This window comes from Triticum urartu, chromosome 5A (assembly GCF_056163025.1).
Source record: "Triticum urartu cultivar PI428250 chromosome 5A, HENAU_Tu73, whole genome shotgun sequence".
NCBI lineage: Eukaryota > Viridiplantae > Streptophyta > Magnoliopsida > Poales > Poaceae > Triticum > Triticum urartu.
In genome coordinates, this window is record NC_141877.1 from 425,386,639 (window position 1) to 425,403,214 (window position 16,576).

At 49.9% G+C, this 16,576-nt stretch overlaps 1 protein-coding gene across 4 annotated transcripts; it reads right to left on the minus strand.

Annotated features, from left to right (window-relative positions):
* Window positions 1-856: 856 nt before the first annotated feature.
* On the minus strand, window positions 857-5,015 carry LOC125509410 (very-long-chain aldehyde decarbonylase GL1-1). Of its 4 annotated transcripts, XM_048674377.2 has the most exons (9): window positions 4,610-4,991; window positions 4,288-4,508; window positions 3,962-4,194; window positions 3,641-3,860; window positions 3,069-3,190; window positions 2,160-2,413; window positions 1,960-2,067; window positions 1,676-1,882; window positions 857-1,605 (listed from the first exon to the last, which is right to left on the minus strand). In XM_048674377.2, exons 1-9 carry the CDS (start codon window positions 4,661-4,663, stop codon window positions 1,165-1,167), a joined length of 1,860 nt encoding a protein of 619 aa, XP_048530334.2. In that variant the 5' UTR covers window positions 4,664-4,991; the 3' UTR covers window positions 857-1,164. The 4 variants fall into 4 exon arrangements, with proteins under 4 accessions (XP_048530334.2, XP_048530333.2, XP_048530335.2 ...); XM_048674376.2 differs by having other exon boundaries at window positions 3,962-4,508; window positions 4,610-5,015; XM_048674378.2 differs by lacking the exon at window positions 3,069-3,190 and having other exon boundaries at window positions 4,610-5,003.
* Between the last annotated feature and the right edge of the window lie 11,561 nt (window positions 5,016-16,576).

The window sequence follows — 16,576 nt, forward strand, 5'->3', positions numbered from 1 at the left end:
CCTTCATGATGCCGACCTAGGCGAGTGATTTCTTGGCACAAAGTCGGTCTGTTCATGCCTGCTAGGCTGAATCATTGTCATGGGCCTATCCTAGGGGATCCCGCCATCACAACACATAGCACATTCTGCTAACGGAGATGACGAAAGATGTCAACAACGCCGAAACATTAGTTTCCATCCAAGCAAGCACCCAAATTATAGTCATACCCAAAGCCAACATCGAGCCATGCTATTCTTACCAATTTTACGGAAATCTTGTGTTACTAGTTGAATCGAATGGCGGTTATCTTCACATTTACTCCAGGTAGTTATTTCCTCCTTCACAGCACATATAATCTTCATAATAAGTAGTGCGTAGGAATATGATTTCTGTCCAGATATATACTCCAACATATATGAAACCCGTAAAGAAACAACAAAGTATATTTAGTTCTTTTTTTGCAAAATATTGCTTGCATTACTCAAAATCAGGTGTTACAATCTCGTCTTACAAGTTTCAAGACCTTACCTGGACCAGAGCCTAATCAAACCATAATTTGGCGTTGCAACCTATCAAAATTAGACAGGACGTGACTAACCGCATTACAATTTCGACGAGTATGAGCAATGCAAGAATCCCTCTCCCCATACTATTAATGATCTCTCTAATAATAAAAGAATATTCTGACTTGTTACCAGTCCCTCTTTTGATCATCATGACCGCCTTATAGCAAGCAGTTCGGCTTCTAATCATTGCATGAGAAAAGATGTCTGCAGGAGCTAAAGCTAATAGTTCCATCATGGTCTCTAGCTAAGTACCATACCCACTCCTGCATTGTCACCAAGGACCGAACACAGATCTCCAACGTATCGTGTATGTATCAATGCAAGTACCATTTCTTAAGTATCGATGCCACATATAGCGTCCTTTTGCCTTCGAATGTATCGTATACTTACATATGTGTACAAATCAAAACAGTACAGCTGTAAATTGAATCGTTAGGAACAACACCCCACGTCACAGGATCGAGCTGTAGTGTACTTCGAGAAGGAAAAAAGAATACCGAGTTTTTTTAGGCAAGAAAAAGAAAAAGGAAACTGAGTAGCAATAGAGGTTTTTTCTTGGGCCCGGTTTGGGCCATAGCTAGACGGAAGGTGCAGGCAGGGCCGATCGAGGAGGAGCGATCAGACGGGCCGGATGCCGTGCTTGAGCGCCGCCTCCCAGACGACGTCGATGCGGTCGACGTCGATGGCGCCCACCTCGTGGTGCGCGTAGCCCTCGAGGAAGTGCACGACCCCGCCGGCGTGGCAGGCGTGCACCACCCCGCGCTCCAGCGAGAACTCGCAGGAGCCGAGGCCCCGGGCGTCCTTGGGGAGGCGCATGGCGGCGAGCTTGCCGTAGGTGCAGTCCCGGCGGAAGCCCAGGATGGGGGGCACCACGAACTGGTGGAAGTGCGTGCCCGGCGGCGCCCACCGCTGCTCCCGCGGCGACAGCCACTTGCCGACGATCCACGTCTTGCACTGCTCCGCCGACTGGAACTTGGTCACCTGCACCAGGTACTGCTGGTCCTCCGCCGCCGCCTCCTTCTGGATCTTCTGGAACCTCTCCGTCGACAGCGTCATCATCTGCAGTTCAAGACGATTAGCCGCAGCTCGCTTACACACTGATCAGTCCGCTTCTGCGGCGTGTGTTTACCATGACGCGGATCTTCTTCCTGCAGAGGTAGAGCGCGATGGCCCTCCCGAGCTTGGAGGTGGCGCCGGTCATGAAGACCTCGGTGGTGCCCTTGGGGATCTCGTTGAGGATGACCGCGGCCGTGAGCGTGTTGCCGTGGACGACGCGCACCCGGAGGTTCGGGTGCTTGTTCACGAACAGCGTGCCGCCGCCGTTGAGCGCCTCGTTCTGCACATCACCACCTGGGCAGTTAGGCACCATTTACAGGCAGCAGCTAGGTGCACGGCATGAAGTGAAGAAGAGACCTTGTTCAGAGCTGCAAGGCTGACGACTTTGACGCCCATCCTGTCGGCCCTCAGGATGGCCAGCTCGATCTGGTCGTTGATGCCGTCCTTGGCGAACGGCAGGAAATACTGCATGATAACGCAGAGACAAGAAGCTCGATGGATCAGCTAGCAAAAGAATTCTGAAGCTAGTGGTAATCAGAAACATGTAGTGTGCGTACGTGGAAGCCGTATCTGGGGACGGCCCAGATCTGGTGCAGCTTGCCGCGGAGGTGGTAGTAGGAGATGACGAAGGTCTTGGACCAGGCCCAGACCATGAACATGAAGAGCAGCGCGATGGGCCAGAGCGGCAGCAGGAAGGCCCGCACCGCGAAGGGCGTGGAGGCGAAGGTCCGCATCACGAACGGCACGTGCATCGACTGCATCACGTCCACCACGTGCGCCAGGAACACGAAGTCCGGCACCTCGTCCATCCCTGCACCCATGACCCAGGTAACAAATTCAGAGCCGATACATGCATGCAGTTACTAATACAGTACCACTCAATAATGCCATGGAGACTTAAGTGGAGTGATTGAAACATCAGTTGGTTGGGACGCCATGCCATGGCGGCAACCGCTGACTCTGCTGTACGTAGTGCAGTCCCCAGCTGCTCGATTGCTTTCCTAATCAGCCTAGAGTACGACGATTGCTGTGCCGGGTGCTGACCGCACAGGCGGCGTGCACGTCATCCCTAATGGCGCGCTCCAACGCCAGTGTTAGGATTACCGATGGCATATCCCGTTCGGCGTCGCTGCGGAGCGGATCCGCGACAGGGACTCCGGCCCTAACCTGCAGTTAAGCACGAACCTTTCCGTTCCGTCCGCCTCTGCAATCAACGCGCCAGCTGTTGCAACTACACAGACGGATCAGGCTAGTACGGTCCAGAAGCCTCTGCGTGTGGAGCACCAAAGTTGCCGCCGGGTGCGTGCCCCGTCCGAGTCTAGCGCCGCACTCGGTTCGGCTGCGACGAAACGCATGACGCATGGACATGGATGGAACCGGCCGAGCCGGACATGCAGCACGGCGGACGCAAGCTGGCTACTAGAAACTGTGGCGGTAGCGCTCGAGTTGAAGAGATTTTATTTTACCTGCTCTGTTCTTCGTCTGCAGCTCCCAGGAGCTGGCGTCGAGCGTGCCGCCCAGGCGGTCGAACAGCGGCATGAAGAGGCAGAAGTTGGCCTTCTTCCCGGTGTGGTGGATGGTGTGGTACCTGCGGCAAAAAGGCCAAGCGTCAGCTGGCCAGCCATACCATACGTGCCCGATCGATAGGTGGGAACGAACGAACGATACTATGTTGACAGGTGACCAGGGAAGCGGTTGGCGAGCCGCCGGCATCGGCAGTAATGCACGGCGGAGCTCGATCGACGACCCGCTGTTCCCCGCGCGTGGGTTGGGGGTGGGTTCGGGCTGTACTATCTGGTGTGCTGTGCCAAAGTAGACGCACCATATCTGGCCAGACTCGCCGGCCCGGCCGTACACAAGGCCTATGATTGCCCGATAAGTACTAGTAGCTAGCGAATTACCGTCGTGAATAAAATCTGGTACCGACACACTAGTTTTCAAACTGTGCTCAGTTAAGTTGTGACCGAACGAACGAAAGGGAAATACTGCTAGAAGGGACTATGCCTGTGTGTGTTTGATGGTGAGGCAGGCGGCTTACGTTGGGGTGTAGATGAGGTATCTGAGGAACGGGAGCGACCGGAAGAGGCCGCCGGGGAACAGCTCCACGTTGCAGTGGCCCATGGCCCGGAGGAAGTCGAAAGAGAGCACGTAGGCGAAGGTCAGCCCCACGGAGCCCAGACCCGCGGCGCACGCGCCGGCGAGCGGCAGCGCCATGAGCAAGCCCAGCACCACGTGCTCCAGCGGCGTCGCGAACCCGGCTGCACGCATGCATGTGTCATGTGTGTTGAGAACTTGGGATCGATCGATCGATCAGTTCAATCCAGACAATTAACACAAAGTATCTTGGTCACGTACGTACCTGTGAAGGGCGTGGGCACCATGTTGGAGTGGTGAAGCGCGTGGTAGCGGGCGAAGAGGCGGGCGCCGTGGAAGGCCCTGTGCGCCGCGTAGAAGAGGGGCTCGGTGGCCGCGACGTGGAGGACGGCGGCGACGGCGAGGCCCCCGGTGTTCCACCCCGGGAGGTGCCGCAGCGACGGGAAGGCGTAGAGCGCCGTGGCCGCCATCGTTATCTGCAGTATCAGGAAGTTGTCCCTGGAAACACACACGGTCGCCGGAGCTGGATTTGTTAGCTCTTCGGTCGCATGTATAGGCACGCACGCACATGCGCACGCGTACGTGACGTACCAGTCCCACTCCTTGTCGATCTGCTCGAAGTCGACGCCGTCGCGGACGATGCGGCGGCGGCGGGTGAGGAAGAGCATGTTGCTGTAGGAGCTCCAGAGCTGGTAGGTCAAGGCCCTGAGCGCGAAGAGCGCCAGCAGGAGGCAGAGCCAGCGGTCGGGGCTCGCCGCCTCCCACGCCCGCCCCGCCAACGCCTTCCCCACCAGAGGCCCGTACAGGACATACTGAGGAGAAACGACGACGCATGCATGCAAACGCCAGGCCACGTCAGTAACACTCAGAGACAGGAGAAAAAAGAAAGCAAACACAAATCCATCGTGCATACCTTGAAGAAGCCAAGGTTATCCCATGGCCATGAAGACAGGAAGGCAGCACCCATATGCGCTCGCGTACCTAGCTAGTAGCCACACACAGACTTGGAGCCCCTGCTCGTCGCGCTCTCGTCCCCTCTGGCAGCGCAGAGCTCGGTTATGTCGCCGTGAGAGCCCGCGGAGGAGAGGGAAGGTGGCGAGAGGCGTGACACGGGAATGAAGGGAACACGGCACGGTACAGTTCCCCTGCGGGCTGCACCACACGTCTCTGGCCATCAGCGCCGCGCCCGCGCTGTTTATATACGCATGAGACGTGGTCGATCCATGAGGGTAAAGCCGAGCCACCAGTATCGGTCACCACTACCACCGCTGCCGCTACCACCACCACCACAGTGCGTACCGACCCGGCTAGCTAGCTCTCCAACCAGACGGAGTTAATTGATAGGGATGCGGGGAGAAAGAAACCGGGCCGGAAAATCAAAAGGGACGTGGACGGATAAATGTTCGCGGCAGCGACATGCATGCGTATGCCAACGCTGGCAGATGGAGTGTGCACCAGGTTGTTTCTTTTCACGCCTTCACCTCGAAGTCAAGCCCCCGGATCAGGTCAGGTCACGTCGCGTCGCATGTGGTTGCAGGCGCGACGCGCGCAGATTTCACGCGTCCGCGTCGCGTGATGCGTTCGCCGGTTCGGCTTGTCCGCGAGCAGCGCCGGGTGAGGACGAGATACTAGGAGCCAAGGCGCCACCGCGTCGGCGCTTCCGGTCCATGCATGTGTTTCGGTGGCGCTGGGCCGCCGGGTGATCACGTAGGGGGCGTTGCATGCAGCACTCGCCGGAGTTAATTCGGCGCGGATACGGCCGATGGAACGGTCGCCGAACCCGGCCGGCTGGACCGCCAACCACCGGGCAGGCCGGGCTTTCAGCGCTAGTGGTTGCGGATACCTCCGGCTCCGGGGCCGAGCGGCCGCGACGACGATCGGTAGGCGGTGGCGGTGGCCGCGGGGCGTTGCATTGGTTGGCCTCGCAAGGATGACGATGGTGGACGGGACACGTCGGCCGATCGATGGCCCAGCTGCCGAGCCTTGACAGGCCGCCGGCACGTACGCTTCCATCTTGATTGCCTGCTTCAGGCCGGCCGGGAATCATTAATCTTTTGATTGACGTTGTGCCATTCTTGACGATGGGTTTCATGGACGGGATAGGCTTAGCTAGAGAGATTAATTAAGAGGGGGCAGGTTTGTGTCCAACTCTTAGCGCGTACTGGATCGCCGGGTCGTGGGGTGCTCCATCTAATCTAGCTAATCCCTATGAACTTTCGTGATGGAAATCTTTCGCACTAGTACAGTGTTTCCTTTCCTACTTACCCTAAGCATCGGCCACACTTAATTAGGAAGAGACGCCTGCCACGATAGCAAAAGGCATGCAGTGCGACTTCGGCGTCGATCCAACCGCCCGGAGCGGCCTGGCCTGGCGAGTGCCCTCGTCGGCCTCCCGCTGTTGTCTGTAACAATAAATAGAACGACTAAAACGACAGCAATGTGAAATGTCATGGGCAGCAACTGGTGTGTCTACGAATGTGGCGCATTGCTCTGCAAGTGCAAGCGAAAGTCAGAGAAAAAAAATGGTTTCGCAGGTTTGGTGTTCGATGTATCCGGTTTTGATTTTTTTAAGGATGTATCCGGGTTTAAATTTGTGGGACTAAACCCACAATCCTACTACTCCCTTCGTACCTATGCAGTAGGCACATTACAAAATTAAATAATCCCAAACGCTTAGACGTGATGCATTAACTCCGCACCTCGTTCTCTATTTCTTGCCTAGAAAAAAGAAAATGGTCAATTGAAGATGTGGGACGTTTGTGACTTCAATGACTTGAGATTACCAAACACGACATGCAGTGGCCAGTTCTTTGCATGCAATGGTGCAGTGGTAATAGCAAATAAACATTAAATTATCTCATTTTTCCTTCCGTCTTCCTCGTGATGCACCATATAAGATGTCTAATGCACCGATATGAAGGGAGTATTGTTGATGATTTAAACATACATTTTTCTATCGACTGCATATATCCACAATATTAGAGGAAAGCAGGTTGTTGAAGAAAAAGTACTACCTTAACCGATTTCCTTTGATTACTCAGTAGCAGAACGACCAATCCATGTGGAGGAAGATGTGGCCACCGCCTCATCACCAATCGAGAGCTTTTATTCTGGACCTTGTTCGGTTCGCGACGCCATCGTCTAGGGCACTCGGCTCACCGACATAAAAAGGTCGAGTTCTCAACATATGATTCACCAATTTTGCATCCTCTGGACAAACAACCATCTCATCACTACCTCTACTAAATGTGGATTATCTGAATCGTTTTTGCTGGATTTGGATCTCCTAGGGATTGTACTCCTCTTGTAGGCATGCGGGCGGATGACGTCCCGGAATCTGTGAATGCCCTTAAACCTAGCACGGGTATCGAAGTAATAAAGATTAGTGTTTTTTCGGACTCGCAAACGGTTGAAAATGGCGCAGACACGTCTACATGCATTCACATTGCTTTGCCTACTTCGCGTTTTTCGAGGGCATGACGCACATGCTGAGAGCGGATGAAATTTGGTCATCCATGGTGCCTTTGCAGCTAAAGTTTTTCACTTGGTTGGTTATGAGGAACATGTGTTGGACCATGGACCCACTTCAAGCTCGTGGATTGCCACATGAAGGGGGCTTCACTTTATGATTGCAAGATCCCGGGAATCATCAACCATTTGTTCGTCCAATGCAGGTTCGACAATCTGGTGTGCCTTCCGGTTCTACAGTCTTTAGGGTCTTGACAGTCACATGCCGCAGCTGGATGTTGTGATCATCCACTGGTGGCTCGATATATCTGTGCTAGTGGCCAACAATCAGGAGAAGGATCAATGCCCTATCATTCTCACTATGCCTTAGCCATGGAATGAAAGAAATTTATACACTTTCGATCAAATTTCCTCCCTCAGCGCAGTCTTGGGTGCTATCCATGCAAAATGGAAATTATGGGAGTTAGCTTGGAAGGAGAAGCAGAGGTCAAGTGAGTGAGTAGTCTGTTCTTATTCTATTGGTTGTGGCATTGCGCCTGGTGCTTTCTGTCAGTGTTTATTGTAACTAGAACCCTCTTTCTCTCTTAATGAAATGACGTGCAAAGCACTTGCGTGTTCTGGAATTTTTATTGATAAAAGATGGTAATCCCTCACAATTTGATTAATGGGGCCAGGCAATACATTCGTTTTATAACGTGAGTAAATGACATAGTCATTCTAAGGTTTATGTCTAGTCCCGTTTTAGAAAAATGCTTATAAATGTGAAGTGAAATAATCTAAGTGTCACTTTACTTGAGGACGATGTCGAGGATTCCACTAGGAAAGACCAAAACGAAGAAACAAGTTGTGCCTATGGTGCCCCCACCATGCCCCTTGGAACCCAACCAGATGTCCTCTTTTGAGGAGCGTGTTGGTTTTAACAGTTCTGGTACTCATTTGCCAAAATCCATTAAGCAGGTGGTTCTTGTAGTTGATGATGTTCTTGAGACGCATGTGTTACCATCTGTTTCTAGGGCCCTCTTTATCTCCAAGGTTTGCGATTTCCTCACCACTTTGGGTGGTGGTAACCTTTGATCCAACAAGACGATTGTCTACCTTCTAGATGAGAAAGTAAACAAGGACAAACGCACCAAGGATGACGCTAATCCTTGATCGGGCATCTTGACTAAGAAAGCAAACATGAGCAAATGCATGAATAGTGACGGTAAAGGAAAGGTGTTGATAGTCAAATGATGGTTGATCTGCAACTTTTTAGGTTGTTATCATGGTTTCGTTGCGTTTGTCGTCGTTGTTGTGTTTTTTAAGTCACAACCAATTGTTGGTGTTTTTTGTGTGAGGTTGGGACTCAACACATGTGTCGGGGTTTTGCAGAAGTGTTGTGTCCATGCGTTTGATGATGGGCCATGGTGGTTGCGCTACTTCAAAATTTGGGAGTAGTCGTAGTCCGCATGCCTTGTTGGGTTGTTGCTTATTGGCTTTTCATGGACAAGTTTATAAGGTTTTCAACTTAATTAATTGAACCATTATTTTCTACAACTATGCAAATTAATTGAGCCATTATTTTCTGCTTAATTAGTGGTAGAGGCAAATCTTGTGCCTCTACTCTGAAAAAGATAATTTAATATCTGTACCCGATGCATGATAGAACACACTCTCTCACCACTTGTGATGGATAGGGCCTTGGGGGCATGATTTTCAGTCTAACGCCCACATCCTAATTACAATTGCTCGGGACTACATACGTATTGGCATGTGCATGAAAAGCTATCTTCACCAAGAATTGCATACATTTGTAGCGACATGTGCTTATGCATATATAGTTAAATATGGATGATAGGCGGCCTTTTGGGTTGTTATCATGGTCTTGGTTGTGTTTGTCGTCGTTGTTGTGTTTTTTCACAGTTGCAGCCAATAGCCGGTGTTTTTTATGTGAGGTTCGGACACAACACAGGTTTGCAGGAGTGGTGTGCCTGGTGCGTTCGATGATGGGTCACGGTGGTTGTGTTGCTTCAAGGTTAGGGAGTAGTCGTAGTCTGCATGCCTTGTTGGGTTGTTGCTTATTCGCCATTCTTGGACAAGTTTGTAAGGTTTTCAACTTAATCAATTAAATCATTATTTTCTGCAACTACACAAATTAATTGAACCATTATTTTCTGCTTGATTAGTGGTAGAGGCAAATCTTGTGCCTCTACTCTGAAAATGATAATCTAACATCCATACTGTTGAAATACGAGATGGGCCTAGAGCCCATATGACAATTTCAGATTTGATCTCTAAGGGCCCATGTAGGTGGCATGACAAGGTGGTGTGAAGTTTAGTCCCACCCCGGAAGTGGAAGGAGAGTTGGAGTGGTTTATAAGGGATCCTCTCCATCATGCTATTGGAGCTTGAGAAGAGATGAAGCCCTCGCGCACTCCTCCTCCTCCGCTCGCCGCGCCGCGGGTTGCGGGATTGAGCCGAGCCGAGCTCACTCCTATGCGCTTATTTTTGCCAGTCAGGAACGGAGAGCCTTTGACAGGTAGGGCCACGATCTGAGACGTCGGATCGTGGGACGTGGGTTCAGCCCACGTCTCTCCACGCGCGGCACATATATATATATGTGGGACGCTGCCAACCCTAGCCGCCATGAAACAGAACGCATCTCCGCCTCCACGCCCACGTCGTTCCTCTGCTGCTGCTGCCGCCGGCGACTCCGTCCCGTTCACCGCGTACACGGTTGACGGGAGAGCAGGCCTCCGAAACCCCGCTTCTCCGGATCCTGTACGGAAGAGGGGCGATTAGGTTTTTGGGTAGCGATTACGCGACTGCTCGCTTCTGTTCATCTACATCCGCATCACCTTCGTCATCACCATGTCGACCGACGCCGATCGTGCCGCCGCTGAGAAGGCCGAGACCGACAAGAAGGCCGCCGAGGATGCCGCGGCTGCCGCCGCCGCCACCACCGCTGCGTGGCCGATTGGAGGGTATACATCGTTTATCCTTCTTGTGTTTCTTTCTGTTGTAGTAGTACTAGCGATGTGCGTAGATGTTTCTACTATATGCGTAGTACATGCTCTGTTAGATCGTAATCAGTGTGTTATCAATGCTGTCCATGTCATGCTCATGATTTATTCATGGATTAATTTAATCGAAAAACTGCCTATTTTCTTATCAATCCAAAAACCTAATGTGTGTAGGAGTTTTTCGAATTCTGGTTTTGCTGCTGCACTGAAACCGTCCCCGTTTACGGGGACGTACTTTAAGCGTTGGCAGACTAAAACCACCTTATGGCTCACGGCCATGAACGTGTTCTGGGTCGCCGATGTGACTCCCACAGGAACGATCGCTCCTGAACAGGAGAAGGCGTTCAAGGAGGCCACTGTCGTGTTCCTCGGGGCAGTTCTGAGCGTGATTGGAGATAAGCTGGTTGATGCATATTTGCATGTGCGGTCTGCCAAGGACTTGTGGGAGGCGCTCGAATCTAAGTTCGGGGCTGCCGATGCAGGGAGCGAGATGTATATTATAGAGCAGTTCCACGATTACAAGATGGTTGAAAACTGCCCTGTATTGGAGCAGGCTCATGAGATAATATGCATTGTTAAGGAGCTTGAGCTTCTTAAGTGCGAGTTACCGGGAAAGTTTGTTGCGGGCTGCATAATCGCTAAGCTTCCTAATTCCTGGAGGAACTTTGCCACCACTCTGAAACATCAGAGGCGTGAATTCTCTGTGGAGGATGTCATAGGCCATCTGAGTGTTGAGCAGAATTCAAGGGCAAAGGACTCGCACGGAAAAGGGGTAGAAGGAACTTCTGTGGCCAATATGGTGCATCAGAAGAACTCCAATTCCCACAAGTCCAAGGGAAAGAACGGTGTCCAACAGAGTGCCGACTTTAAGAAGAAGGGTAAGAAGACATTCAAGAAGAATAAAAAGGATGAGGGATGCTTTACTTGTGGTTCGCTTGAACATTGGGGCAACAAGTGCCCAAACAAGTATAAGAAGCAAGGGCAGGACTCCAAGTCTGTCAATATGATTGTGAGCAACAATGAGAGTGGTGCATCCGGGTACGGTAATTTATTTGCTGTATTTTCAGTTTGGCTGTCCACCGATTGGTGGGTCGACATAGGTGCAGGTGTTCATGTGTGTGTTGACATTTCATTGTTTTCTTCTTACCAGGCCACGGGTCACGGGTCCATACTGATGGGGAATGGCGCGAGTGCTTCTGTTCTTGGTGTTGGCATGGTCGATCTGAAGTTTACTTCGGGAAGGATCGTGCAGCTGAAGAACGTGCAGCATGTCCCCGCCATCAAGAAGAACCTCGTTAGTGGCTCCCTTCTATGTAGGGAAGGGTTTAAGTTGGTATTCGAGTCTAATAAATTAGTTGTTACGAAATATGGGCTATTTGTTGGAAAGGGTTATGAATGCGGAGGCATGTTCCGCCTTTCTCTTGCAGATCTATGTAATAAAGTCGTGAACAATATTCATTTGAGTGTTAATGAATCTGAAGTCTGGCATTCACGTCTTTGTCACATTAGTTTCGGTGTTATGACGCGGCTAGCAAAATCGAATTTAATCCCGAGTTTCACTTTAGCCAAAGGTTCTAAGTGCCATTCATGTGTGCAATCTAAGCAACCTCGCAAGCCTCACAAGGCAGCAGAGGAGAGACACTTGGCGCCACTGGAACTCATACATTCTGATCTTTGTGAGATGAATGGTGTGTTGACTAAAGGTGGAAAGAAATATTTCATGACTTTGATAGATGATTCCACTAGATATTGCTATGTGTATCTGTTAAATACTAAAGATGAGGCTCTACACTACTTCAAAATCTATAAGGCAGAAGTTGAGAATCAACTTGAAAAGAAAATTAAACGAGTCCGGTCAGATCGTGGTGGAGAGTACTTCTCGAAAGAGTTTGATGCCTTTTGTGCGGAACACGGCATTATTCACGAGAGGACGCCTCCCTACTCACCCCAGTCAAACGGGGTTGCCGAGCGGAAAAATCATACTCTAACTGATTTGGTTAACGCCATGTTAGATACGTCGGGTTTATCTAAGGCATGGTGGGGTGAGGCTATAATGACATCCTGTCATGTCCTGAATAAAGTTCCAACAAAGGATAACGAGATCACTCCTTACGAGAAGTGGACCAAGAGAAGGACAACACTCTCGTACTTACGTACCTGGGGATGCTTGGCGAAAGTTAATGTGCCGATCCCCAAAAAGCGTAAGCTTGGACCAAAGACCGTGGACTCTGTTAATTTGGGCTATGCTATGAATAGTGTTGGCTATAGATTTCTAGTAGTGAAATCTGAGGTACCTGACATGAAGGTCGGTACAATTATGGAATCTAAAGGTGCTACATTCTTTGAGGACATTTTCCCCATGAGTGATGTACAAAGCACTTCTAGACAGGAATCTGAGGAGACTCCTGAACCTGCCATTCCGATGGAATATTATAATCAAACACATGATGAAAATCCTGAGGAGGATAATGAGGAATCCCTTGGTAGGGGCAAGAGACAAAGGACTGTAAAGACCTTTGGTGATGATTTCTTCATATACCTCGTGGAGGATAATCCCACTTCTATTTCAGAAGCGTATGCATCTCCAGAAGCTGACTACTGGAAGGATGCGGTCCATAGCGAGATGGATTCCATCATGGCTAACGGGGCTTGGGAGCTTACCGAACGTCCTTATGGTTGCAAACCATTGGGATGCAAGTGGGTGTTCAAGAAGAAGCTTAGGCCCGACGGTACGACAGAAAAGTACAAGGCTAGGCTTGTGTCCAAGGGCTACGCCTAGAAAGAAGAAGAAGATTTCTTCGACACCTATTCACCTGTGGCCAGACTGACCACCATTCGAGTATTACTCTCGTTGGCGGCCTCACATGGTCTTCTCATTCATCAGATGGATGTTAAGACGGCTTTCCTGAACGGAGAGCTAAAGGAGGAAATCTATATGCAACAGCCTGATGGCTTTGTGATGGATGGTCCGGAAGGAAAGGTGTGTAAGTTGGTGAAATCTTTGTATGGCCTGAGACAAGCGCCTAAGCAATGGCATGACAAGTTTAATGAAACGTTGACATCTGTTGGCTTTGTTGTTAATGAGGCCGACAAATGTGTATACTATCGCTATGGTGGGGGCGAAGGAGTTATACTGTGTTTGTATGTTGATGACATACTGATATTTGGGACTAATCTCAAGTTGATCGAGGAAGTTAAGTCTTTCCTATCTCAGAACTTTGAGATGAAGGACCTTGGAGTGGCTGACGTTATCTTGAACATCAAGCTATTGAGAGATGATGAAGGTGGGATTACACTTCTGCAATCCCATTATGTTGAGAAGGTGTTGAGTCATTTTGGATATTCGGACTGCAAACCATCTCAAACACCATATGATCCTAGTGTGCTGATTCGAAAGTTTAAAGGCACAGCTATAGATCAATTGAGATACTCTCAAATTGTTGGTTCACTCCAGTATCTAGCGAGCGCAACGAGGCCTGACATTGCATTTGCTATTAGCAAACTGAGCCAGTTTGTTTCCAAACCAGGCGATGTACATTGGCGTGCTCTTGAGAGAGTTATGTGCTATCTGAAAGGTACTATGAACTATGGACTTCACTATACCGGATACCCGTCGGTACTTGAAGGGTATAGTGATGCGAATTGGATCTCTGATGCTGATGAGATGAAGGCCACAACTGGGTATATGTTTACTCTTGGAGGTGGTGCTGTTTTCTGGAAGTCTTGCAAGCAAACGATTTTAACAAGATCGACAATGAAAGCAGAATTAACAGCATTAGACACATCGGGTGGCGAAGCAGAATGGCTTCGAGATCTGTTGATGGGCTTGCCAGTGGTTGAGAAGCCGGTTTCGGCCGTCCTTATGAACCGTGACAATCAAACAGTATTGTCAAGGTGAAGAGTTCAAAGGACAACATGAAGTCCAACAAACACATAAGAATGAGATTGAAAGCTGTCAGAAAATTGAGGAACTCCAGAGTGATAGCATTGGATTATATTCAAACAGCTAAGAATCTGGCAGATCCCTTTACTAAGGGGCTATCACGTGTAGTGATAGATAGCGCATCAAGGGAGATGGGTATGAGACCCACATGAGTTGCCTTGGTAGTAACCCAACCTATGTGATCGGAGATCCCGTGAAGTAGGACCTAGGAAAACAAGCCAGTGGTGAACTGAGGAGAGTAACTTTAATTACCCACTCCGTTGGAGATGCAATACTCTCGGAAACTGTATGGAAGGATGACTACTGTCTTAATGTGTTCCAAGGCTTATATGCATAAGCAAGATGCTATCCTACAGAGCGATCTTTGGAGGAACACACCTATATGAGCCCGACTGCTAGTCACAGTCTATGAGATTGGGGTGATCTCTAGCAAGCTCATGAACAGGCCAGGAGTGTGACTAATATGCTCCACCCGAGGGGTCGGCCTTCGGCAGCCTCGTATCAGTGAGACTTGTGGTGAAACTTCTTGACGCCAAATTGACAATTCAAGGCATAGTCCATTGTTTAGTTGTGAAGGAGTGCAACTACTTGGTCTAGGTGGAGCTCAACCTTAATCGGTCTTCACTGAGATGCTGGTATATCAAAACAGCGTTTGAAACAAAGGACAAAGTGGGCCCCTGAGATCTGGTGGGGGATTGTTGAAATATGAGATGGGCCTAGAGCCCATATGACAATTTCAGATTTGATCTATAAGGGCCCATGTAGGTGGCATGACAAGGTGGTGGGAAGTTTAGTCCCACCCCGGAAGTGGAAGGAGAGTTGGAGTGGTTTATAAGGGATCCTCTCCATCATGCTATTGGAGCTTGAGAAGAGACGAGGCCCTCGCGCACTCCTCCTCCTCCTCTCGCCTCGCCACGCCACGACACGACGCGCCGCGGGTTGCGGTTTGCGGGATTGAGCCGAGCCGAGCTCACTCCTATGCGCTTCTTTTTGCCGGTCAGGAACGGAGAGTCTTTGACAGGTAGGGCCACGATCTGAGACGTCGGATCGTGGGCTACCGACTTGGACGTGGATTCAGCCCACGTCTCTCCACGCGCGACACATATATATGTGGGACGCTGCCAACCCTAGCCGCCACGAAACAGAATGCATCTCCGCCTCCACGCCCACGTCGTTCCTCTGCTGCTGTTGCCGCCGGCGACTCCGTCCTGTTCACCGCGTACACTATTGACGGGAGAGCAGGCCTCCGAAACCCCGCTTCTCCGGATCCTGTACGGGAGAGGGGCGATTAGGTTTTTGGGTAGCGATTACGCGACTACTCGCTTCTGTTCATCTACGTCCGCATCACCTTCGTCATCACGATGTCGACCGACGCCGACCGTGCCGCCGCTGAGAAGGTCGAGGCCGACAAGAAGGCCGCCGAGGATGCCGCGGCTGCTGCCGCCGCCACCACCGCCGCGTGGCCGATTGGAGGGTATACATCGTTTATCCTTCTCGTGTTTCTTTCTGTTGTAACAGTACTAGCGATGTGCGTAGATGTTTCTACTATATGCGTAGTACATGCTCTGTTAGATCGTAATCAGTGTGTTATCAATGCTGTTCATGTCATGCTCATGATTTATTCATGGATTAATTTAATCAAAAAACTGCCTATTTTCTTATCACATACCCCGATGCATGACACCCTGACATAGAACACACTCTCTCGCCATTTGTGATGGATATGGCCTTGGGGTGCATGATTTTCAGTTCAACGCCCACATCCTGATTACAATTGCTCGCGACTACATATGTACCGGCATGTGTTTATGCACGTGCATGAAATGCTATCTTCACCCAGAACTGCATACATACATATCGACATGTGTTTATGCACATATAGGTCACGTGTATGAAAAGCTCTCTTCACCAAAAACTACAAAAGTTCTTGTCCGAGCAGGAGTACCCAACGTTGACACGGTGAGTGTTTTTTTATTGCTTATGTGAAAGGATGTTTGTTAATGTGACAGGAGCTGCTACTGACTCCAACTGTCCTTTTTTTTTTGCGGGGACACTCCAACTGTCCTCGTGCCACCAGACTACACTGACCAGATCTGATTGGAGTATTATATACACATAATTTTTGTTTTATTTTTTGCAGAGACACCATATGCATTCTACTCTTTCTTACCGTTTGTACTGACTCCAATTGGTGGTTAAATTACCTATTTGTGTGTTCCTGTGCTTCACAGTCAGTATTTTTTGGCATTGTTGTGTTTGTAATGACCAAGCCAGCTTGTTGATCATGAAATCTGAGAAAACTAGCAAAGTGTGTGTGCGCGTTACAACGGATCCAGGATAGACTGATACAGTGATACATATTCATGAACATAAAAAGAAAAAACCACCATCACTACTGATGTGGTTTGTTTCACCAAAAAGTTATTCCTTTCATCTATTTGGATGAAGTTGGGAAGGGATAGGGCTG

Bases quoted from the DNA above. Each gene is read 5' to 3' on its own strand.
- LOC125509410 (XM_048674376.2), bottom strand. From the start codon at position 4,663: ATGGGTGCTGCCTTCCTGTCTTCATGGCCATGGGATAACCTTGGCTTC. The intron at 2,068-2,159 runs GTACGCACACTA...GTTATCATGCAG, and splicing joins TCCCCAGATACGGCTTCCAC to TATTTCCTGCCGTTCGCCAA. The intron at 1,883-1,959 runs GTCTCTTCTTCA...GGTGATGTGCAG, and splicing joins GCCTTGCAGCTCTGAACAAG to AACGAGGCGCTCAACGGCGG.